Source organism: Bubalus bubalis, chromosome 6 (assembly GCF_019923935.1).
Source record: "Bubalus bubalis isolate 160015118507 breed Murrah chromosome 6, NDDB_SH_1, whole genome shotgun sequence".
NCBI classification, from domain to species: Eukaryota; Metazoa; Chordata; class Mammalia; order Artiodactyla; family Bovidae; genus Bubalus; species Bubalus bubalis.
Genome location: NC_059162.1, coordinates 98685731 through 98710214, shown reverse-complemented (window position 1 = coordinate 98710214; position 24484 = coordinate 98685731). Strand labels below are relative to the sequence as shown.

General features: G+C 53.8%; 1 protein-coding gene and 1 non-coding gene across 9 annotated transcripts; one reads left to right on the top strand and one right to left on the bottom strand.

Annotated features, from left to right (window-relative positions):
• Positions 1-7299: 7299 nt before the first annotated feature.
• Positions 7300-24114, bottom strand: TAL1 (TAL bHLH transcription factor 1, erythroid differentiation factor). 8 transcript variants are annotated; one of them, XM_044945039.2, is made up of 6 exons: positions 23806-23825; positions 22979-23072; positions 21110-21269; positions 17166-17606; positions 15779-15873; positions 7300-10882 (listed from the first exon to the last, which is right to left on the bottom strand). In XM_044945039.2, exons 4-6 carry the CDS (start codon positions 17603-17605, stop codon positions 10428-10430), a joined length of 990 nt encoding a protein of 329 aa, XP_044800974.1. In that variant the 5' UTR covers position 17606; positions 21110-21269; positions 22979-23072; positions 23806-23825; the 3' UTR covers positions 7300-10427. The 8 variants fall into 8 exon arrangements, with proteins under 8 accessions (XP_044800974.1, XP_025144573.2, XP_044800975.1 ...); XM_025288788.3 differs by lacking the exon at positions 23806-23825 and adding an exon at positions 18441-18669 and having other exon boundaries at positions 22979-23799; XM_044945040.2 differs by lacking the exon at positions 23806-23825 and having other exon boundaries at positions 7300-8971; positions 10399-10882; positions 22979-23799.
• Positions 11166-11237, top strand: TRNAY-AUA. Its single transcript has one exon. It is a non-coding gene; the product is annotated as a tRNA-Tyr (tRNA).
• Positions 24115-24484: the final 370 nt, after the last annotated feature.

The following is a 24484-nucleotide window of genomic DNA, read 5'->3' as shown; positions in this document are numbered from 1 at the left end:
AGATAAAGCTTAACCCAGAGAACTGTTAGCGGTAGCGGGAGTCTACAGGGCGGGCATCTCAGGGTTTCTACAAAGGCTTAGAGGAGGGAAGGTAAGGGTGGATGTGGAAGACTCTGGGCACTCAACAGGCTCTTAAGAGAGGATGGAGGACAGAGAATGAGGCCGCATTTTTCACTCGGATCAGAAACTAGCCGACTTTTTAGGACACTCCCTGGAAAACACTGGGATGGGCACAGGACCATGTTTCCTCCCCTTTCCCTCCCAGGAAACTGTCCACACCCCCAGAGCACGGGGAGCCATCGAAGTGAGTGACAGCAGGCTAATCACAGCCACTCGGGTCTGAGGAGGGCCCCTTGTCTCTCTCTGAGGACCCTTCAGCTAGGACAAGCGCAAGACAAAAGCAGCGCCTCCCCCTCCGCGCCTGCCACTGCCTTCATTAGCATCATACAGAAAGCCTGCCAGCCAGGCTCCCCTCAGCCGCAGCCGGGCAACTGGACCAGCAGCCCAGCTTTGGCTGAGCCCCAACCGAGCAGATGCGAACCCTGAAGGGGGCTGTGGCCAACCCTGGCCCCGCTCCTCAAAAAATAACTAAGCCAGGCAGCCCCCACCCAGTTCCACCCACCCCATAAGCCTCTCCCTGCCTCTTGGAATCTGCTGTAGCTGCCAAAAAAAAAAAAAAAAAGAGTGTCCAAGAAGCATGTGATCTCTGAATGACGATTGATTCTTAGGGTGATAGAATCTGACTATTGTAGAGACATCAACTACTACCTGTCATTAGACTCACAGACTCAGATCTTAGCTCAGTCCAGGGCATCACAGAGTGTCACACCATGTTTGGACCGCTGCTCTAGAATCGCTCAACAAGGGAATCGTAGCCTCAGGACCTAAGAGTCTTGAGCCTGTGAAGGCAGGTAGCAGGCATCAGAGCTGAGTTCCCAGGAGATCCTGAGAAAGATTGCCTGGGGGCTTGGGGCTGGGAGTGCCTGTGTCTGTCTGGATCCCACCTATTCAGGGGTAGTGGGGAGGGGGCGTGAGAGTGATGAGAAAGCCTGATTGCCCATTGAAGGCGGAAGCTCCCAGGGGGAGCTGCTGGAGAGGGGGAGGAATGGCGGAGAGAGGGAAAGGGGACTCCAGTGTGGGAACAGCCAGAGGGCAGAAGGCCCAGCCCCCTGAGATCCCACAGAGCCTGGGACCCAGGAGCACCACAGGTCCCAGGCTGCTGGGGGTGGGCTGGGGAGGGCTGAGGACCCTGGGCTCCTGGGTCTCAGCTGGCTGAGCTGTCACTGGGCATGGAGTGGGAAAGGGTTTTCTACCCTGGTCCCATAGCTCCACTGGGTCTCAGAAATGCAGGGTCTTGTTGGGAGCAGGTGAGGGGCAGTTATAGGATAAGGGGAGGGATGTTATCTTCAGATCACCATCTGCAGAACTGAGACTGAGTCAGGAGAGATTGTGTCTCCCCCATCACAGGGGCTCACAAAATAACATATAACCAAACCTTCCTCCCATAATGTATGCAGGGCAGGGGCGCCGGGGACTCTCTCCGGGGCGCCGCTCAGTGATCCCTGCAGTATTCGGAGTCTCACCTGCACTAAGGTGAGGGAACTGGCTCCCCAAACAACCCAGGTCAGAATCCAAGCTGGGCTTATCTCTCAGCCACTTGACGTTGGCCAAATTGCTTAACCTCTCTGACCTCAGAGTTTCCTCATCTGGGAAACGGGAATGCCTGTCCCCTCACACTGGGTTCTTGCAAGGAGTCAATGAGACAGCAGAACTGAAAGCACAGCCCTTCAGTATAAACTGCAGACACTGTGCCCAGGTGAGGCGAACCTTAGTGACCAACATCTTCTTCCCAAACTTCCCAAGTCTGAGACTGGGGCACCCTTGGCCCCGCTCTACCAAAACCAGCTCTTGTCTGCTGCTGCTGCTAAGTCGCTTCAGTCGTGTCCGACTCTGTGCGACCCCATAGACAGCAGCCCACCAGGCTCCCCCGTCCCTGGGATTCTCCAGGCAAGAACACTGGAGTGGGTTGCCATTTCCTTCTCCAATGCATGAAAGTGAAAAGTGAAAGTGAAGTCGCTGAGTCTTGTCCGACACTTAGCGACCCCATGGACTACAGCCCACCAGGCTCCTCTGTCCATGGGATTTTCCAGGCAAGAGTGCTGGAGTGGGGTGCCATTGCCTTCTCTGAGCTCTTCTCTGAGGTGATGGCATTTTAATAGGTCTACTTAAAGTTCATTCAAATTAAACAAAACTAAAAACTCAGTTACGCAGTTGCAGGAGCCACAGTTCAAGTGCTCCATAGCTGATCGAGCAGCTTCCATACTGGACAGGGCAGATCGAACATGCCTATCACACGGATTCTGTTGGACAGCCCTGGTCTGAAAGGGTGAGAGAGCTCCAGGATGGGGGTCAGGACAGCTGGGTTCTAGTCCAGCTTAGCTCCTAGGTCATGCTGAGCTTAGACAACCCCTTTGCCTCTCGAAGCCTCAGTTTCCCTGTTTGGCAACCTATCTCACCCTCTATGCAAGGCAGAGCACAGTCAGTGCTTGACGAGGACCTCTTGGTTGACTCTATTGCCCCACTGCCTTGGCTTAGGACCATGTGGATACAGGCCGTGGGTAGAGCCCTGCCCACGTGGAGGCGGAGGGACCCACTTGCCCTTCCCATGCTCTGGCAGAAAACACCCTAGAGCCGCAAGCTGGTAGGGCCAGCCTCTCCAAGTCTCAGGGTCTCAGATGGTTGTCTCCAGACCAGCAAAGCTAGAGCCAGGAGGCAGGCCATGCAGAGGGCCAGGGTTTCTCTCTCCATAGGCTTCCACAGGCCTGAAGGCCCCCAGAACTCATCCCTCCCAAACTCAGAGAGAGGCCCAGGCAGCCAGGGCCCTGGCCAGGAGGCAGCCGCAGTGGCTGGTCCAAAGGAGAGGGGAGGGGAGGCGGAGAGTGGAGAGTCAGAGCCCCGCTATCAGCACTGCCCGTCCTCCCCACTTCCTCTCTTCGAACGGATCACATCCTGTTATTGTGTGGACAGCGAAGGCCAGGAGCTGGGGAGGGAGGCAGGGCTTGGACCAACCAGTGGGGAGAGAAAGGAGGAGCCAGAGGAAATGTCCTGGTGGCCATGGGTAGCTCAGCTGCCCAGCCCTGCCCCAGGTGGCCTGGACAGGGAGTAGGCCCTCCCTCCTCCCCCGGCCTGGATGAAGGAGCAGCTTGCATCTGCCACTGAGAGAAGATGCTGGGGTTCAGGACAGGCTGTGCCGACCTGCAAAGGTACCTAGAAGAATAGAAATGACACCTCCTCCAGGAAGCCTTCCCCAGCCTCCTCCTCCGGCTCCTTCAATTCAGTAGACATTTACTCTGGGCCTCCTCTGCCAAAGCCACGTCTCCCACACCTACTGGGCCTCTCTCACACAGCACTTGTCTCCAGGGTTATCATATTCTGGATCTATTCCCCTCCATCCCACTTCCACCCAGCCGAAGATCCCTGGCCAGCTCCCCAGCATTGCCCAGCATGGAGTAGGTCCAGAAGAATTCCTGCTACTATGGATGAGGAAGGTCGCCACTTCCCCTCTGCCTTCTTCCCCTGACCTGTCATTCCAAATACAGCCCTGTCCCAACCCCATTTTCAGCAACAGTAATGGTTCTTTCTACAAAGCATAAGCACTTTACATATATTGCTTTGAAATCCCATGATTGCCCTGTAAGATAGGTGTGAATATCTTCATTGAACAGATGAGTAAACTGAGACTCAGAGAGGTTAAGTGATTTACCCAAAGTCACACAGCAGGTGCAAATAGTGGCAGTCCTGGAACTTAACCCAGATAAGTCTGACCCCAAAGGCAAGGTTCTGTCTGTGGCCCAGCTGCCTTTCCTGCTCAACCCCACCCATGTCCTGGCCTCTCCCTCCCTGAGCTGCTATCACATCAACTGTCCTCATTGCCCACGAGCCTGTCCTCGAGCCAAGCCTGTTGCTATGGGCAAGCTCTCCAGCGCCGGCATGATTGCTCACGGTCCTGGGTAGATTACTGGACAAGCCAAGCTGCTAACTGCTCGCAGCATAGCGCAAGCCCATCTGCTCTAAGAGTACCAACTACCTCGTGGCTATTTTGTCTTCCTCTCCTGAGGGGCCATGAGCACTGGATCCAGATCAGACTTGAATTCAAATCCCGTGTGACCTTGGTGAAGTCCGTGTCCTCTCTAGGCCTCATTCACTCCTCTGGATGACAGAGAGGGTGCCTGGTGATCTTGACTGACTCCTCTCCTTACTCTGAGTCATGACAGCTGAGCCTCTACCGCTGGACACTGTACCCAGCACCACCGCCTGTCCCCAGCGGACTGGTCACATGGGCCATAAAGCCAGAGGTGGAGAGCTGGCTTCTGGGGAGCAATCAGTTGTTTTGCAAGCTTGGAAGAGGGGAATGGGCAGCAAGATGGAGGGTGGGTAAGGCTGCTCTGAGTGAACCAGATTATCAGCTTCCTCATCTTCATTACCCCAACCATACTCCAACACAGGTCCAGCCATGGGGACCCAGCCTGAGAAATCTCATACCCCACCTCGCTATTTACCAACCAAAGCAGCCCAAGGCCCTCTGCCAGCCCAAGGGGCAAAGTCATCTGTCTACCTCTGACCAGCCCAGGACTGTGGTTTTAGGTGGAGGGCATTTTTTTTTTTTTTTTTTTTTTGCAGGAATGACCCAGCCTCCCACTCATCCACCCCTCTACCCTTTTATTCCACACTGGCCTCAACACCGAGCCGGGAGATTCCATACAGGAGAACTTCTTCATTCAATAAATATTGAAAGGGCCCCATGCCAGGTCTGACGCAGGGCACTGGAGGCGAACAGACAAATCAGACATGACCTCAACCTCAAGGAGCTCGTGCTTTAGTGGGAAAGCGGACAGCAGAGTGGAGGAAGGCCTGTGGGATCACAAAGCGGGCAGCTGACCCCAGAGAGTCGGGACCATCTCCTGATGCTGAGGACAAATTAACCGGATGAAAGGAGGGTGGGAACCGAGGACGGATAGAAACCCAAAGTGCAGAAACTGGGCTTTTTTTTTTTTTTTAATTGCAGCCAGAACAGAAAGGCTAGTGCAATAAGGGCAGAGAGAACGAAGGGTGGGGTGGTGAGAAACAAGCCTGGAGAGACCATTCAGGCAAGCTTCCGCGACCGTCCTTCCCCTTCACGGGCTCAGCCCTGTCCTGCCTGCCAGTGTTCAGTGAGACACGTGGCCCTGGGAAGATTCGTCTCTGGCCTCAGTCTCCCCATCTGGAGATGGGGCACCAGGCTAGCTGATCCCCAAGGGCCTGGCCAGCCTGGGCAGTCGCTAGCCTCATCATCTCTGCCTGGTGGCCGCAGAGCTGATGGGCTCTTCCTGAGCTCTCTGGATGTGGACTGCCTTGCCCTGTCCTGGGAAAGGTCTGTCCGGAAGTGGGTGCTCCTCCCTTCCGCTTCTGTATCCATGACAGTCACACTGTGGCCTCCTCCCCTCCCCTGCGGCTATTCTCACCAAGTCCACTTGCCAAATCCAGTCAACACTCTCAGACCTTTTCTTGCTTGCCCTCTCGTTTGCCTTGGGCTTGGCTAACCACTTCCTCTACCCCCCACCCCAACACCCTTTGGCCTCAGCCTCTTGAAACACCGTACTCACCCTCTCCTGGTGGTTCTCCTCCTACTCTGAGCACCCTGCCCTGTCTGTCTGCCTCTCATGTCCCCTTCACTGTGCTGTTCCTCAGGTGGTGAATGGCCGCACCCACCCTCACCAGTCACCCCATCCCATGACAGAGTCTCACCGTATCTCTGCCCAGAGACCTCCTTGCTCTGGGCCGAAAAGAGGCACACTTGGCGTCTTTCAAAAGCCAAGGAGCTTCCCTGCAGACTAGAGCAGTATCCCCAAACCCTGCATGCCTTTGCCCTCCTAGCAACAGTTGGAAGCACCCCAAGACAGGGGACGCCAAGATCAGAGCCTGGCAGGATGAGCAACGCTCACCTCCAAAGGGCCAAACTGTGGGTCCTTTGAGTTCCCCTCTTGGCATATCTTTTTCCCTTAATACTAACCACCTTCTAACTTTCTATACAATTCACATAGTTGTTAGGGTAAACATTGAAACCATCCACCCTGGTGGAGCACCATTGTAACCATTCTTGTGAGTTTTATGACAGGAGGTCCTGGTAAGGACAGGGACCTAACAAGACACCACCAACCAGAATTCGGTAGAGGTTAAAAGGAGATGCCACGGGTCCTACCACATCCCAGAATCCTTCTTGCTGGCACCCATCTTGGCCGAACAATGTGTGTGCTACCAGGAAGGACCCTGAGTCAGACTGATTGGCCAGAGACAACCTGGAAATCAATCCCATCACCATAAAAGCCAAGCCATGTGGCAGAGCAGTCCTTCTGGGTCCCCTGATCCTCCTGCTCTCTGCCTGGGCACCCCACCACAATAACGCCTCTTGCTTTGTCAGCACACGTGTCTCCTCCAATGATCCATTTCCAAGTGTTAGACAAATGCCCCCTTTCCTGCCCTGGAAGGGGTACCCCTTCCTGGAACATATTCATTATGGTTGTGTATGTCTGTGGGGTTACCACTGGAATTTAAGCAACAGGGATCTCCGTTTTCTTCACTGCTAGCTCTCCAACACCTAGAACAATACCTGGCCTATGATAGGGTCTCAATAAATATTTGTTAAATGAACAAAGGAAAAAAGGGTAAGTACTTTGTTGGAAATACCTACCAGACTGCTGAGGTTCCTGAAGATCCAGCAGTCTACATGCAGAGGCCTCCCCAGAACCCAGAGTCCCTGCCTCTGTATGGCAGTCTTATCCTGAGCCTTCACTCACTGCTCCCTCAGCCTCAACCTCTGTCCCTGAGCCCCCCATAAGACTTGCACCCCCAATCAATCTTGAGGGCAATCAAGAGCAAGTATACAAGCAGCTGCCTCCTTTGAGTCACTGGGGAACCTGGGACCCTTCTCTGGTGGGACCTTAATCTGTCCTGAACCTATGATAAAAACCACTGCCCCAGCCATGGAGCTGAACCCAACACACCAAGGGAGCTCTCCACCCCAAGGCCTGGTGCCCAAAGCATAGGCACACAGTGCTGAGAAGAGCCCCCCACCTCCGTGGGGCCTGACAGAGGGAAAAGATCAGAAACCCTATGTGGGGAGCCCCGGGATAGAAGGTGGGATCGCACCCTGGGAGGACAGCTGAGTCCTGGAACCTTTATTTCAAGGGAGACAGGTTCATGCCATGGCTTTACTTTAACATCCCAACTCTCATCCTGGGGATGCAACACGCAAGCATGGAGTCCAGGGCCCTCTGTAAAACTTTTATTTAGAAATCTTCCCAATATATCCTTATATATATACACACATCATCACCACATGGGTTTTGTCGCTAAGAGTCACACGCCCACAGTGTTGGCCTCTGGGCTGTACAAAGGTCAAGGTACCTGGAGCGGTTACTCCTCTTCTGCAGAAAAATGCAGAGACCAACGCAACGCATCACGTACAGTACAACATTGACGGAAAGTGCTGGGCCCGCCCACGGGAATGATGCGCTATGTACATGGGCCGGGGGCAAGCCTTCGGCGGGGGCCACGTACCATTGAAATCACAAGTACGACGAGACCACCCCCCAAGGCCGAGAGTCATGGGCTGACTACAGATGCTGTGCCCTTTGTTTTGCTTTCAGAAAAGGATAAAGGTTGTACCATCTTGTCGTTTGCCACTACAAATAAAATATGAATGTTTCTTAAAAGACATGATTCCCTCCAGTCATTTAAAATCATCTTTATCCTCCTCGTGTTTTTTACCATTTTTCCCTCTTTGACAAATATTATTCTTGGATGGGGAATATTCATGGGTGAAAAGGAGGCAGAGGAAGAAGAGCACGGTGGGGAGAGATGCTGGAAATGGAAGGTGAAAATGATGGATCTTCTCTGGTTCTTAACAAAGTCACAAAGCTTTGCCTATCCCTCCCTAGGCCTGTCTTGTACTACATTTTACACATTCTGCCCACAATCCCGTATTTCTCTTCTAGACTCCCTTCTATGCCTTGCTTTGGGATGAGGCTGAAATGAGGTCAATCTGGAAAGATGAGGATAATCTAGAAAATCCTGAAGTGGGATAAAGTGGTTTAGAAGCTAAATTATCCAAATACTGCACAGAGAGGCAGTCTGGCCCACTGTCTAGGTCCTGGACTCTGGGTGAGAAATCTCACTGCAGGAATTACGCTGAGAGCAACAGAGTTCCTTATGGTCTCAAAATGCTTCTACTTCCATGGTTCCATTCAGTCCATACCACAGCAATAGCAGACAGGCCAAGCCAGGGTATTTATGAGAAAGACATCCAGAGAGAGAACTTTACCAGGTCACACTGCAAGTCTGAGAGAAGAGGGAACCAGAAGCTCAAGCTCCTGTTAGAATGTATAATCCATCTCCTAAAACCCATCCACCACACTCACTGTGGCCACTTTTCACTCCCAGGTCAAATTAATCCACTGGAAGCAGACACAGCCTTAAGACCTAGAAGAGGTGTTCCATCTTTGGACAGATGGGATTCCTACAGGAGCTTCCAAGTATTGGAAAAGAACCCATCCAAATGTTTGTCAAAATATAATGGGGGTTGGTGCTGAAATGGGGGAGAGAGAGTGCTACAAGGGTTAACCATGCGGCTTCCATTCCCACGAATTGGACCTCACAACTTAAAAGGAAGAGGGGGAGTGCAGGGATCATCTCTGTGTGCACGTGGCTGTCCCCGAGGCCCTGCCACAGTAAGGGCAAACCGCCAAGCTGGAGCCCACAAGGCGCGAGGACCTTTCCCGACAGCTGCAGCGATGGTTCTTCCGCGTCGCTATGGACAGGGCAAAGCCGGAGCATCAGAGCCGGCCGGGTGACTTGAGGACACAGTGACAGGTATACAGGACTCGTGTGCAGCTTGCTCCATGGGCCTGGGATATGGGTCACAGGCAGGCCTCACCTGAAGAAAATCACATCCCACCATCTGGATTGACACAGGAGATCAATGAGGGGGCAGAGGTCCACTCTACAAAAGGATTCTCCACATTACCAAGGGACTTGCAGTAGAATTTCTTTAAAAGATGAAGGATAAGGATTTGATTTACAAAAACGTCATGTACAACTTTTGGCGGGGAGCACTCCTCATGTGTTAGGCCAGCCTCCCATACACACTCGTGATGCCTGAAATTTGCAGACTCAGGGATGTTGAAGGTTCTGCTAAGTGAAAGTGAATGTGCGTGGGTCTCAACTGGTCTCTCACTGGGCTCCCCAGGGCATAGAGGTGGGGCTGGATCCTGGCTCATATCAAGACCCTGAGGTCCCAAAGTAACTGAAGTCAAGCAAAATCCCAAATACCAGGAATTCATAGGACAGAATTTGTCATCGATTCAGTTTCAGAACACAGCCCAGACCATTAGACAACAGACATCCTGCAACAGGGAGGCCCCTCTGCATAGCCAGAACACCAGACGGGGCTGCACATCTCCTCTCAAGACCAGCACACAGCCCATCAGCACGCTGACATCCATGCCCCCCACAAACAGCAACGTGTCACTGGGAATACAGGAATGTAGCTCTGAGACACCGCCACAATTTGAAGCCCATGTGCCCCAAACAGCTTTTGCTCAATTTCACTATCATTTCTCCTTTGTCTGCCTTGAAACGAAACCTACGGGGCACTCTCACAGCTTCAGCCTTGGTCCCCACAGCCACAAGCATGAGGAAGGCAAATCTCAGTGGGAAGAAAGCAGAGCTTAGATCCCCAGGGCAAGAAGTAAGGGCTACTGGGTTTTCTGACCATCTGGCCCAGCTAGGTGAGAGCAGGCTGTCCACTGGCCATCTTCTTCAGCCAGGCCCTGAAGAAGGCATCTCAGGGCTTGTGACTCTCTGCAGCAGCTGGCAAGCTGGATGGACCAACGTGGGCCTGGGTGAAGATGAGGCTCAAGAAATGGGGAGCTATTGGGTACCTATATATTCGGACAGTGTGGCCACAAAAGCCACCCCAGCCAGCTTGGGAAGGGCTAAAGGCAAGGCAGAGGCTGCCAGACGCCTTGGAGAGAGCTGACAAGCCCAGGTCTCAGCGAAGACAGGGCTCCTGTGCTCCAGGCCAAAAGCAATGCCCCTTGAGCCTCTTACTTGAAAAGTCTTAGGGATTTGGAAAAAGGGGAAGACTGTGCCGTCTTCATAAAAAGTACCTACCACTTTGCTCCATTTTACTGGTCTCCTACTGAGGCAGGAAACAGGAAAACCAGCCCCAGAGGCAGCTGGGACTCCCCAGAGTTCAGACATCAGGGAAAGCTCATCAAGTCCATGGCTTACTTCAGAGCTGCCCAACACTCACCCCACCTGCCCTAAAGCCCATGGTCCCAGCAGCCTGAGGGCACCCACCGGGCTGGTCCCGCGTGGCCCCAGACCCATCACCGAGGGCCGGCTCCATCCGTGGCAGGCAGCATGGCAGGATGGAGGCTGCGGGCTGTGTGCTTGGGCGCTGGCTCTTCTGTGTAGCTGTCCGGGCTGGCTGCCCCATCCAGGGAGCTGCCACAGCTGGAGTTCGGGGAGAGCACGTCCTGCAGGAGATCCTCAGGAGGAGCGCTGCCCGCTCCTCCCCCACCCCCTCCGCCAGCCCCCACTACAGGGTCCTTGCCAGGCTTGGCCCGCTGGGTGCCTTCCTCCTCCTGGTCATTGAGCAGCTTGGCCAGGAAGTTGATGTACTTCATGGCCAGGCGGAGGATCTCATTCTTGCTGAGCTTCTTGTCTGGGGGATGTGTGGGGATCAGCTTGCGGAGCTCAGCGAAGGCCCCGTTCACATTCTGCTGCCGCCATCGCTCCCGGCTGTTGGTGAAGATGCGCCGCACAACTTTGGTGTGGGGACCTGGGGGCAGGAGGACAGGTTAGGAGAGTGGGTTGGAGATCCCCCAGGGCATATTCTTCTGTGGGGAAGAAGAGAAACCATCCATTGGAAAGCTTGGTAAACCCAGAATGCCTTCTATCCTTTTGCTCAGAAAGCTCTTACTCATCCTTCAAAGCCCTCAGCTGTCTTCTCCCTCTCTGGGAATTTTCCCTAACCCCTCAGACAAGTCCAACCAACCACCATGGCCCTATAATCCCGAATCTCCATCACCCTTGATCATGACTGTATGTTTCCAAGCTTGACTTCCCTGGTGGCTCAGATGGTAAAGCATCTGCCTATAATGCAGGAGACCCAGGTTCAATCCCTGGGTTGGGAAGATCTCCTGGAGAAGGAAATGGCAACCCACTCCAGTATTCTTGCCTGGAAAATCCCATGGACGGAGAAGCCTGTAGGCTACGGTCCATGGGGTTGCAAAGAGCTGGATACAACTCAGTGACTTCACTTCTTTCCTCTGTGAGCTCTGAGACATTTTAGGACAGGAACCTTTTATCACTAATTCATTCATTCATTCATTTGTGCCAAAAGGCCATATTGCACTAGTCAGATAAACTCTGGAGACAGACTTTCTAGGTTCAATTTCTAACTATTACTCCCTAGACCGTAACTCTGGGCAAATTACCTAAACTCTCTGTGCTTTAACTTCATCACCTGCAAAATGGAGAGAGTACCAGAGAACCAAGTTATAAGATTGTCATGTGTATCTAACAACTAACACAGGCAAACTACTTAAGACGATACTTGCCTCCAGTTAAACCTTCACTAAATGTTAGTTTTATCCATTCGTCAGTTATTTACTGACAACCAGGTACGGTGCATCAAAACTCAACATTCAGAAAACTAAGACTATGGCACCTGGTCCCATAACTTCATGGCAAATACATGGGAAAACAATGGAAACAGTGACAGACTTTATTTTGGGGGGCTCTAAAATCACTGCAGATGGTGATTGCAGCCATGAAATTAAAAGACACTTGCTCCTTGGAAGAAAAGCTATGATCAACCTAGACAACCAATTAAAAAGCAGAGACATTACTTTGCCAACAAAGGTCCATAGAGTCAAAGCTATGGTTTTTCCAGTAGTCAGGTATGGATATGAGAGTTGGACCATAAAGAAAGCTGAGTGCCAAAGAATTGATGATTTTGAACTGTGGTGTTGTTGAAGACTCTTGAGAGTCCCTTGGACAGCAAGGAGATCAAACCAGTCAGTCCTAAAGGAAATCAGTCCTGAATATTTTGGAAGGGCTGGGGCTGATGCTGACGCTGAAACTCCAATACTTTGGCCACCTGATGTGAAGAACTGACTCACTGGAAAAGACCCTGATGCTGGGAAAGATTGAGGGCAGGAGGAGATGGGGACGACAGAGGATGAGATGGCTGGATGGCATCACCGGCTCAATGGATGTGAGTTTGGGTAAACTCTGGGAGTTGGTGATGGACAGGGAGGCCTGGCGTGCTGCAGTCCAGGGGGTCGCAAAGCCGGACATGACTGAGCCACTGAACTGAGAGGCACTGTGCTAGGCATTAAGAAATAAAGGGGAAGAGGAGAGAGTCCCTACCCTCATGGAGCTCACACGTTAATGAGGATGACAGATAATAAACAAGCAGCAAACAAATAACAGACAGGAAGCTGAATGTAAATGAAAAGATGGAAAGCAGCTGTATGTTTTAGCTCAGGTGGCTGGGGACAGCCTTTTGGAAGAGGTGATGTCTGTAAGTGAAGTGAAAGTTGTTCAGTCGTGTCTGACTCTTGGTGGTCTCATGGACTGTAGCCCACCAGGCTCCTCTGTCCATGGAGGAGGAATTCTCCAGGCAAGAATTCTGGAGTGGGTTGTCATTTCCTTCTCCAAGGGATCTTCCCGACCCAGGGAGGGAACCCAGGTCTTCTGCATTGCAGGCAGATTCTTTAGCGTCTGAGCCACCCTATAACGGAAGAACTTAAAGTCAAAGAAGAGCCAGCCAGACATAGGAAGGGAAGCTGGAAGTGCAAAGGCCCTGAGTTGAAAAACAGTGAAAGCTAGCCTGGCTAGATTAGTGTGGGTGAGATCAAAGTAGTCTAGGTCCAGATTCCACAGCGCCCTGCAGTAAGATGCAGGGATTTTCTTCTAAGGGTGCAGAAAAGCACAGAATAAGAGCTTACTAAATATGAGCTGACTAACTGATCATGCTGACAGGTGGGGAATGGAGGAGAGAGCAGTGGGAAAATGACTTCACTGGGGGCTCTCTCCCGCCCAGGACAGGAGTGGAGAGACAGCCATGCCCAGGCTTGGCCTGAGGCTCTGGGCAGGTGTCTGAGGGCTGCCTCCGTCTCCCATGTCTAGAGTGCACTGAATACACACTGGACCAGTATTCACTAGCGCTCGTGTACTAAGACTTGCAGAGCAGGTGCAGACACGAGCGTGCATGTATCAAGCACCTATGGTATACAAAGTACTGCACTAAATGTCCCAGCCTGGCCAGGGTGGACATTCAGGGATCCCCAAATCTAAGAATGGCAGAGGATGGCCCCACTAGCTCCCAGGTCCCGGGGCTGAGGCAGCAACTGCCCTCCCAAACACTGAGGCACAGAGCTAGCTCCTGGCAGTCCTCAGGATGCTCTGTGCCCTGAAGGAACTGCCAGTCCTGGGATAGTTGTTTGCCTTCCTCTGATGACCCTGGAACCAGACCTCAGAACATGGAAAGTTAGGTAGAGAGAATGGGTCACCTAAGACCCATTACTCATTTCACAGCTAGGGAAACTGCAGCCAGAACAGAGGCAGACCTTGCCCATGCAAACGAACTTATCAGTGCCAACACTTCCTGCTTGATCATCTCTCTCCTACAATCACACACACACACACACACACACACACACACGCGCGCACACACACCATGTGCCCAATCATTCATCTCTGTCTGCAGTGTCTTAGAAGCTGTCTTTCCAAACCCCAGCAGGCGCCCACCCAGCTGAAAGTGTTGGGCACTCTTTTGTGACCCTGTGGACTATAGCCTGCCAGGCTCCTCTCTCCATGGGATTCACCAGGCAAGAACACGGGAGTGCGTTACCATTTCCTTTTCCAGGGGAACTTCCTGACCCAGGGATCGAATGCACATCTCTTATGTCTCCTGCAATGGCAGGCGGGTTCTTTACCAAAAGCACCACCTGGGAAGCTGATTCTTCACCAAAGGTCAGACCCAGGCTGGGAAAAACACAACACTCCTGCTGGGCAATCCTACCCTGGCCTCCAAGCCAGAGGGGAGTCCCTCAGCTGCACCAGAAGGATTGGTCCCTGCCCCGTGGCTGACGACGAGGCGGGGAGAGGAGCGTTATGGCTGCCGTCACAGCTAGAGCTACACAGACTCCAGAGGCAGCACCCTTCCCAAGCCAGGTCCTAAAAGCACTTTACCCCACTGGCTCAACAACCTGTGAGGAAGCTCTTATTCTCCCTAGTTTGCAAATAAGAAAACCAAGGCCCAGAAAATTTCAGCGACAGGAATCCACATCAAGTCCTGACTTTAGACCTTATGTTATTAACAGCTCCACTTTTATGGACTCCTTTTGGTTAAGTCTCTGATTTCAAAATCCTGCGGACATATCTTACACCCTCATCCTTCCCTTCACCTCCATCTCTGTCTATTCCTCTCAGGTCTTTCTCAGAGAACTACCAACCTCTCCACAGCTTCCTCTTGCCTGAGTCTATCCCTTGCTCCATGTCTTCTGTCTCATCCTCTCTGGGCACAGAGTAGGTGCTTGGTAAACCCTGGGCATCCAGAGTGCACTGGGAACTCCAGAAAATCCTTGGGCTTTGAAGAGCCTGCTCTCCTGCCTCCTGGTGCTGGGGCCCCTCTACTACATCTGGTCAACCCTGGGAAAAGGGAGGGGGGGTCCTTCAAATGTCCCCCTCCTCCAGCTGCTTCCTGCAAGTTTGGGGCCAAAGACTACTCAGGTAGTTCACATTAAAAGTACTGAAGACCCTGGGATGGGGGAAAGGAGGGAGTAGGGTAGAATCTACGGTGTCAGGAAGGGAACAGGGACAAGAGGGCCCCACTTTGCATGGACCTGGGACAAGACCTTTAAAGGTACAATTCCAAGCAAGGAGGAGACTCCAGACTCCAGACTCTTCTCCCAAGAGGACTTTGGAGAAGGTGCAGATAACCCCCGGAGGTCAGTGCTTAGAGTCAGGAGCACCGTGTGTTTCTGCCCTCCCCAGGGATCCTTGGTGTTGGAGAAAACTCTTGAGAGTCCCTTGGACTGCAAGGAGATCCAACCAATCCATTCTAAAGGAGATCAGCTCTGGGTGTTCTTTGGAAGGAATGATGCTAAAGCTGAAACTCCAGTACTTTGGCCACCTTGTGCGACTCATTGGAAAAAACTCTGATGGTGGGAGGGATTGGAGGCAGGAGGAGAAGGGGATGACAGAGGATGAGCTGGCTGGATGGCATCACCGACTCGATGGATGTGAGTCTGAGTGAACTCCGGGAGCTGGTGATGGACAGGGAAGCCTGGCATGCTGCGATTCATGGGGTTGCAAAGAGTCGGACACGAGCGACTGAACTGAACTGAACTGAGGGATCCTTGCCGAGTGGAGGATTGGAGCTAGAATGGAGACAACAACTAACAGTGGAGGTTTGAGCTAAGCACCACAGTGCGTCCCTCACTCCCATGGCCTCTCTTCCCAGGACTGTGTGGCAACCCCCAGCTCCACCCGTGACCTCCCCTAGTCCCAGGCCAACAGGGCAAGGACTTTGACAGTTAGGGGCTCCAAGACAGCTCGCCCATCCCTGTGAGACACCTAGGAGTTGTCCCTGATGGTCCCGCCTTCAGGGGCTCTAGCAGCTTGAGGGACTGAGGGCACAAGTTGGGGGTGGGAGTAAACTCACCATCAGTAATCTCCATCTCATAAGGGGAGGGCCTCCTCTTCACTCGGTTGTTGGTGGCGAACATAGGGAAGGCATCTGGCTCCCCAAAGAAGCCACTGTAAGAGGGAGCAGGCAGACCACCAGATCACAGACCCTCCCCACCTGTTCTTGAGCCCCCCAACCCCCGGAAAAACAAGGGCACCCCTGATCCCTTCGCACCAGAACTGGGGCTACAAGAAACATAAAACACACACACACACACACACACACCCCTCACCCAGCCTTTCTCTATGGTCAGACAAGCAAGGGGAGGGGGGCCACATACCTGCACACCCTAAACACACACACACACACCCAATGGCGAACACAAGGAGCAAACATGAAAATGAACACACATCCTGCACAGACATACTCCCCTCCCCCATACAAGTGCACAATCCATAGACACCTCTGCTCCCAAACAGGTGCTCACACAGACAGCCTTCACAGCTGGGAGTGTGCAATTCCTGCGTCTCATAACAGCACCCTGTTCCCTACCCTCAGCCTCCCCTCACGTTCACCCCAGCCCCATGAGGCACATGGACAGACAACAGACAGGAAACCCTGAGCAGTCCTGCTGACATGCTCCCCCATCACCCCCTCTACTGGACTCTCCCTAGCTTCTTTCTCTGGCATCCGGCAGACTCCCCACTGCCCTGCATTGTCTCTCCCCTCATCTTCCCGTCTCCAGCCCAACCCTGCCTCCTGCTCTCCACCACCTCGGTGGTCCCACCAGGGAAACGAACACCTTCACACCAAAGGAAGCACAGGTCCAGGCCAGAGATGGCAGCTAGGAGAGGAGGGGCTCAGGAGAGGAGGGAGGGATCCATTCCCCAGGTGGAGGGGAGATTAGCTGGAGGGATCCTTCTCCAATCACTCTCAGATGCTCGTCTCTCACCTGTCCACTGAGGGCTGCAGAATCCAGAAGAAATTCACACCGGAGCGCACGGAGACACACTCCTGCCTGGTACTCACACTCACAAGACTCCTCTAGTCCACCCCGCCACCACCACCACTACCACCACGCAGAACCCCGCACTTCTGCTCACACCCAGCCGCATGCCTGCACTCCCCCTCCTCAGCTTCTGCGCTCCCTGCATGCCGCAGACACAAGCCATCCGCACACTGCCCCCTGCGTGCACACCCACGCACACACATACACAAACACATTTGCAGAGGGCTCCCTCCTCACTTGCACGGGGTCTCCAACCTAGGCTTTTCCGTCTCCTGGTGTAAACCCCCTCTCCCCCTCTCTCCGCGAGCTCAGCCACTCGGCCTGGCCGGGAGGGGATGGCTGCCTCCCCACGTGCGGAAGGGGAGTCCCAGGGCCCGCACCGCCTGTCCACCCGCCCTTCCCCCCGGCCCTGACCTGCCGAGCGAGGCCAACGGCTGGCTGAGGCTGTAGAGCAGCGCGCGGCCGGGGGCGGCGGGGGCCGCCAGCGCGGGCGGGCTCAGCTGCACCATGCGGCCGTCGCCGGGCAGTTCCGCGGGGGCCGAGGCGGGCGCGGGCCCGGGTGGTCTGCACAGCTCTGTGGTGGGCACCCGATGGCGCGCTTCGGCCGCCGCAGCCTCGCGGCCCTTTAAGTCCCGCGCGGCGCCGCCCCCACCGGCGGGGCCACCCCCCGGGCCGCCGCCGCCGCGCGTGCCCAGCTCGATGACCGGGGGCTCCGCCGGGGCCGCGCGGCTCGTCTCCTTGGCGACGCCGTTCAGCAGGACCAGGTGCGGGGGGGCCATGCGGGCCTCGGCCGCGTCCCGTCCCTCTAGCGGGGGGTCACTGTGTGCCGCCTCGCTCGGCGGCTGCTCCGTCATCCTGCGGGTAGACAGACAGACAGACAAGCGGACGCCCGCTCAGACCACGGCCCCCGGCCCACCCAAGCTGGGGGGCGGGATGGGGCGGGGGTGGGGAGCTGAGGGGGTGGGGAGCTGAGGGAGCAGGTGAAGAGCGGAGGGAAACTCACGCACGGAGACGTGAGAAAACGCGGACCAACTTAACGCCACGTGGACACACACGAGCCCGGAGTGCTGGGGCCGAAGTGAAAGGGGGGTCTCCGGTTTGGGAGAAGAGAGGAGGATACCTGGGAGACAGAGACTGAGGGCCGAAGGGACAGAGGTGGATAAGAACCACAGAGACATTGGAAGAGAAGGAATACAAATACAGCCAGCGCAAGAAAAACAGAGTTGGGGGGCGGGGGGAGGAGGAAGGAAATGCAGAAAGAGGCGAGAAAGAAATATCACCCGTGCCCCTTCTCGGGCCGTACGGGAAGAGGAGGGAACAAATCCCCGACCACTGTGCTCTTCCCGCCCCTCTTTTGGTTTTGGCGGGGAACCTGTCGCGCGGAGGTGGGGTGCTTTTTGCAATCCCCCTCTTCTTTCAACAATACGTGCCCCCAGCCTACCGCCACATACGTACACCTGGAAATCTGGTGGGGGTGGTGGTGCGGGAGTGATCAGAGCTGACAGAGAATTATCCAAAGGAACTCAGCTCTCCCTTTCAACACACATTCACCCCCCGGCAGGGGTGTCCGTCTACACCCAGCAAATCCACCTGTGTTCTGTGGAGCCGCTGGAATACCCAGTGACCCTTTACACCCACCAGGACTGGAGAAGGGTCATCAGGGAGGGAAGATGATGATCCAGGCCCTACCTCCCTGCACACTGTGTTCTTCCTTTTGCTCAGATGGACTCAGAAGTGAGGTGGGGTCTAGAAGGGAGGCCTGGCTGAGGCGGTGTGGAGCCCGAACATTCGAAGAGTAGTGTTCTTAAGGCCACTGGGCTCTGGGCTCCCATCCACGAATGTGAGGAAGGGGTGTAATGATGGCTGGGGAACTCCTCCAGCACTCACCCATCTCCCTTTCACACTTCGGTGTTGTCTTCTGGGGAACAAGAGGAATACCTCATATATGCATTTAAAAGCCCTGTGCAAATGCTCAAGTAAACATTATTATAGACAGAGACTGGGCCAGAAAGAGGACTGCCTTGCCCAAGGTCACAAAGAGTGGGACTAGAACTCCAGTCTCTTTGCAATCCTCCCGTGCATGCATGCATGCTAAGTCGCTTATCCTCGAATACACATATATCCATATATCCCGTAATCCCCCATATATATCCCTCCCATATATCCCCCCATCTCCAACCAAGGACATTGCTGTCCTCCTCAACCATACTCCAGGGTGATTGCAGGCAGGGTGACTCCCCACTTCCATTCTCTCCCAGTTCTTCCATAACATGTGACAAACACACCCCCCCACACACACACACAAACCGAAAACAGAAAAACTATGAGACTCTGGGTCCAGAGTGTGAAAATACTTGTCACTTTTAATAAAACAACAAAAACATAATCAACTCGGCAGGCTTTGTAAGATGTTCAAAATAAAGTTTCTGCTACCTGAATTATATAAGTAGGGTATTTTATAACATAAAACAAATACACAAAAGTCCAACTCAGCCTCAAGCAGAGAATTCATTCCTGGCAGCCATTCTGCCCCTGCACCGCTCTGGACTAGTTGGCCTGGGAGCCATCCTCCCACCCCAGAAGAAAGACGGGACCTTCTGAAACCTCCAGAGCTCACTCAGCTTAGTTGCCACCAGACACAGCTGACGAAGAATCACCATTCCGATTATGCTCCTGCCCTAAGTCTGCCAGCCCCATGGGCAGGACCCCGAAAGGACAAAATTCCCCTAGACTTGGTATACGCTGGCTGCAAAGAGAGTAGGTCCGCAACACTTCATTGGAAGCGAGTTTATGATTATGGTGGAAACAATAGGTCTATATCCACAGAATGGGACTGCCAAGACATTTCAGTCACTAGAAATGCACCAGAGGTATACCACTAGAGACTTCCTGGCTCCCCTCAACAGTGAAATGCATTGGAAATATACAGTCCTCTGGCAAAACATACAAGCCCCAAGAGGCTGGCTCCCTACCTTACTATCCCCAGGCAGTGCACCCAGTGACACGTGCTTCAGTCTCAGCTTCTAAATGAGTGACGAACAATTCACTCTGCAATCGCCAAAATGAGCCCAAGCTCTCCTATTTATACCTTCTGATTAATTCTGAGGCTCTGAGTAGGATCAGATCTCAGGGGGAGGGGGTGGTGGGAGTAAGTATTTCAGATGAGTTGACTCCGGCCCCAAATGCTCTCTCCAGATGCCTATAAATATCTGTATCTCTCAGACTCCCCCTGAGAAACCTATAATTGGTCCCCTGGGCTTTGTGGCCAACCTCTCCCCGGCCCTCCTGGGACCTCAGGAAAACCCTGCTTGCTCTCTGCAACCAGGATGACCCAAGGCCAGGGATCCCGACTCTTTTGAGGAAGCCACCGGAGAATTCACTTTATTTTTAGTGATCGGTGACTAAACCCGATCACTTGGCTTCAGTTAAGATTATCAAAACGAAAGCCTGGTGATTTTTACTTGTTTTTATTAGGGAAAATGAAGAAGAGGAGTGCGAAGATTGCAGATTTTGAACTGAACAGCACTGGACTATTCGACCATTACAACTCCTCTTTGTGCGACCAAATCCCAGCTCCAAGTCCCCTACCTCGGCTCATCTCCTGTTGCCAGGCTGGCAGCCGGATCATTTCCATATGTCTGAACAAGACCGGGGAACCTGAGAGCTCTAGGGGCAGACACCTGGTCTCTGGCAGTTCCCCATCCCCAGCAGGGAAAATTTTTTGTGTAAAAGCAGACTCCGCCATGCCCTGGGCTAGAGCCACTGCCTTAGACTCGGTTCGGCCTCCAGTCCCTCATACTGCATCCACACACACCCCACCCCAGCATGACCCCCTGGGGGAGCCCCAAGCATGCACACAAACCACAATCACCCCAGAACAGAACCACTTTCCCACTGCTACTGGTATGGAGGGGTGTTCAAGTGCAGCCCCACCCTAGGCCTGAGGCCCCTGCCTGGGCCCACCCAAGTTAGGACTGCATTAGCCAGGATGGCTGCGGCCTTCTTCCTGCCGGAGCCCCCCCACTCCCCACTGCACACAACCTGACCTATCCGAATACAGCCGTCCCAAAGTTATGAGCCTTGTGAAACATCTATGGAACCATGGAACATTAGGGGGACTACAGTCCAACTAACTGTTCTTACGGGAAAGGGCCCTGCTGGAAGCCACAGTAGCAGAGGCCGCAGTCAGTGGCAGAGTCAGATCTCAGGACTCCCAGCTCTGGGTTCGTCCTCCTCCCCCTCTCCCCAATCTGAAACTGGACTGTCCTCTGTCCCCAGCTTTCCCCACCTCAGGCCAGATCCCAAGGCCTTCCTGGTGACTGTTTCCATCAGCCCTGTCATCCCCCCAAAAAACTCACCTGGGGCATATTTAGAGAGACGGGCCCCTCTGAATAGGATCTCCACTCCTCCGGCCACAGAGAGGTGGGAGTCGAGGTCCAGGTTGTGGACGGGAGTCTTTGCTCTCCCCCTCTCTCACCGAGAGCCCGGCAGTTAGGCCGCGGTGTGGTCCTGGGCGGTCTGCCGCGCCCAAAGCGAGTTTCCAGGAAAGATGGGGGTGGAGAGAAAGGGAGGGCAAGAGGGAGGGAGAGAGAGAAATGGGGGTCAATGGCTGGGAATTACCTCATGTCCTCCTCAACCAACCCTGGGGGTCGCCAGCAGCTTTCCACCCCGGACCTGCAGGTGTTTGAAGCCTCCCCCGCACCCCCAGAAAAAAGAACCCTACACCTGACCAATCAGGAATAACTACATAGTCCAACAACAACAGCTCGCCGCAGACTGCCCTGAACATTATCGGACCCTCCAACCGGGAGGGTTCAGTGTGGCCCGTTTGTTTTCTAAGCACTGACTGGTCTACAGCGGTTGGCTCTGGAACCGAAGTCAGGCGGATCAGAGCTTCGGCCACAGCATCGGAGTCGTCCGCAGCCTGGCTTGGATGGGTAGGGGGATGTGTGTACTAAAAGGGGGATCCAGTCTTTAGACCGTGGAAGGTGGGACAGAACCTCTGAGAAGCCCCATTCTCTCTCTGACTCTCACCGCCCCACCTCCAAGCTAAACCGAAACCAGAACCCAGTTCCAAAGACTACTTTCCCGAAGGGATACAACAGTCTGAACCGCAGAAATCCGAGAGAATAGGGGGAAGGGGACAGAGAATCTGATGTATCCAGGTCCCTTTTTTTTTTCTTCCTACCGATTAAGGGAAACAAAAAGACAAACAAACAAAAAAGGCTGAGGAAGGGGAAAATAAGGAAAGCAATAAAAAAAAAAAAAGAGAGAGAGAGAGAGAAGGAAGGTCCTTGCCTCTCCCTCCAACCATCCCTACACAAGATTTTCGATTCTTCCGTATTCAGGTCGGCAGAGTACAAGAGAATTCTAGTAATTCTTTGCAGCAATAAACAAGGAAAGGAGGGAGGGTAAAAATAAATCAAATATTGCTTCCCAGGGTGTAGTGGCAGGGAAATTTAGTTCGCCTTTTCTTTTCTTTTTTTTCCCCTCCCTCTGGAAGGTTTTGTTTAATTTGTTTTGCTGAAATCGTTCAGTTTATGGCCACACATCGAAGTCTTGGATTAATAGCTAAGGCCACCGCTTTTTTTGCCCTGGCTTTAGTGGAAATACAGTAATAATTGTTCCCTGCAGTTTCAATCCGATGCAGGAGATTTTCTTTCTCCTCTTCTAATTCAAAAGGGGGGAGGGGTGAGAACAAGGGGAAATCCAGTTGTGCCCGGTGTCTTAGGTCGGGGTTAATTTTTGCTTTAGGATGGAGTCTCTGTGCTCCTCCCTCTCTCCATTTCTCTCCTAGTCACAAACCCAGCAACTTAAAAAACAGAGCGCTGGTGGGAGGAAACCCCCGCTGCTTTGTTAGTGCCCCAAAGAAGCTAAAAGGGACTAGTCGCTCCTACATGATTCTTTTAATTAAAATATGATGGTGATGACGATGACTGTGATGGTGATGATGACATTAGCAACCACAAGCACTGGCAAAACAAAATCCTTTCTTTCGGAGCTAGGGCAGCACTGACCCCGTCCCTCCATGAAGCCCGGCCCTGGTCATCGATGTGACGGGGTACCTGACCCACGCGGGAATGTCGCTCACCCGGGGAAGGGGTGGGAAAATGTTCCTTGGAGATGATCCCGAAGTCCCCACCCGAGGCGCGAGGCCTGGAGAATGCGCCCATTGTCTTTTCCGGGCCTCTCCCGCAGACCCCGGCGGCCGTACCCGTGAAACTGACCAGAAATGGACGAAGCCTGAGTGCCGCGGGAACCGAAGCTGGCGGCTACCGGCTTGCAGGCGCGGGCCTCCGCGAACGCTGCTCAGCTTCCAGCCTGGAAGAGGCTCCCACTCACTAACAAACCCCTCCAACATTGAGGCACAGACTGGCCTCCGGACAGAGCAGCCGCTGATCCAGCTGCTCATCCAAGCCAACACTGGCTTCCGAATACATCATAAATTGGAATAAAATGTGAAATCCCTCACCCCGCCCCCATGCCGCCTCCTCAACTTGCGCATCCATCCCTCGCTCGTTCGCCCTCCCCTCCACCCCCCAGCGATTTACAAATGCACTTCCAAAGGACGCTAGCACACAGCCACACAACCCGGGGTGGACAAGGCCACTCGCGGACCAGCCGCATAGAAGGGAAGCAAAGTAAGCACAGCCCAACACTGCCCCACAAGCCGACTCGGTCAGGCCCAAACATTGTCCAGCAGGACACAACGAAACCGATCAAATGCAATCGCTCCTAGGCGCACGACCCAAGGTAGTCAGGATCACGCACGACCGACACAACAACGAGACCATCCAAACACAATCGAGAAGATCAAACAACCCAACATACATGTCGAGAAGGCAAACGAGCATAATTGTATATACAACGATGAAAACGTAGAAGGGCCTCGGAGAATCCAAATCTATACACCGAACAGCACAAGCACCATCACACACAACCTGTCGCCTAGAAGACCACACTCAGAAGAAGTCAACACCGTCCATAGCTCACACACGCACTCTCAACAATTCCACTGCATGCCCACAACCACCAAGAAGAAACGAAAACCAACCACCGCCTCGCGCATTTCTGTATATTGCGTAAGAAAAAAGGGAAGGAAGGAAGAGAGTCTCCGAGACGGGAGGGGCGGCGACGGCGGCGGCGAGCGCAAGGGCGTCCCTGGAAAATGCCCCCCCATCGAAAGAAACCGAAGGAAAAGGAGCGAAACCTTGTTTTTTCGAGCGGGCAAAAAGAGGGAAGAAATTGACGGGGAATTCCGTGAGAGGCTGCAGGTTGCCTTCCCCTAGAAAAAGGCCAGAATGCTCACGTTTTGCCGCTACTGGGGGACGCGTGTGGCCATTTTGAGGCCTGGTCCTTAGTGCCGAGCCCTCCCCTCCCCCCGGCCCCGTCCCCGTTCCCCCGCCCGCCCGCGCCGCGCCGCGCCCGGCTCCTCCACAGCCGCGCTCTAATCCCGCTCACGTTCTAGGCCTCGTTAGCATGGGCCGAGGCGCGCGGGGCCGTGTGCGCCGCGGAGATAAGGCACTGCCGCGGGTCCGCTCGCCCCCGATAAGCGCCTCGGCCATTATGGGCCAAATGATTCATTTTAATTTGGCAATTTCACCGGAGGGGAGTGGGGACTGGTTGCACGGCTTTGGGACCGACCCCGGAATGCGCCACAGAGAGAGCTGAGCGCTCTGTGTAGGACCCGGCTGGTGCAGCCTCATTACAGATCCCGAGGCCTCCCGGGATCC

Coding starts and splice junctions, on each gene's coding strand:
- TAL1 (XM_025288792.3), bottom strand. CDS start 17,605: ATGACGGAGCAGCCGCCGAGCGAGGCGGCACACAGTGACCCCCCGCTA. Junction 15,874..17,165: donor CCGTTGGCCTCGCTCGGCAG/GTCAGGGCCGGG, acceptor TCCCTCTTACAG/TGGCTTCTTTGGGGAGCCAG. Junction 10,883..15,778: donor TGAGATGGAGATTACTGATG/GTGAGTTTACTC, acceptor TCCTGCCCCCAG/GTCCCCACACCAAAGTTGTG.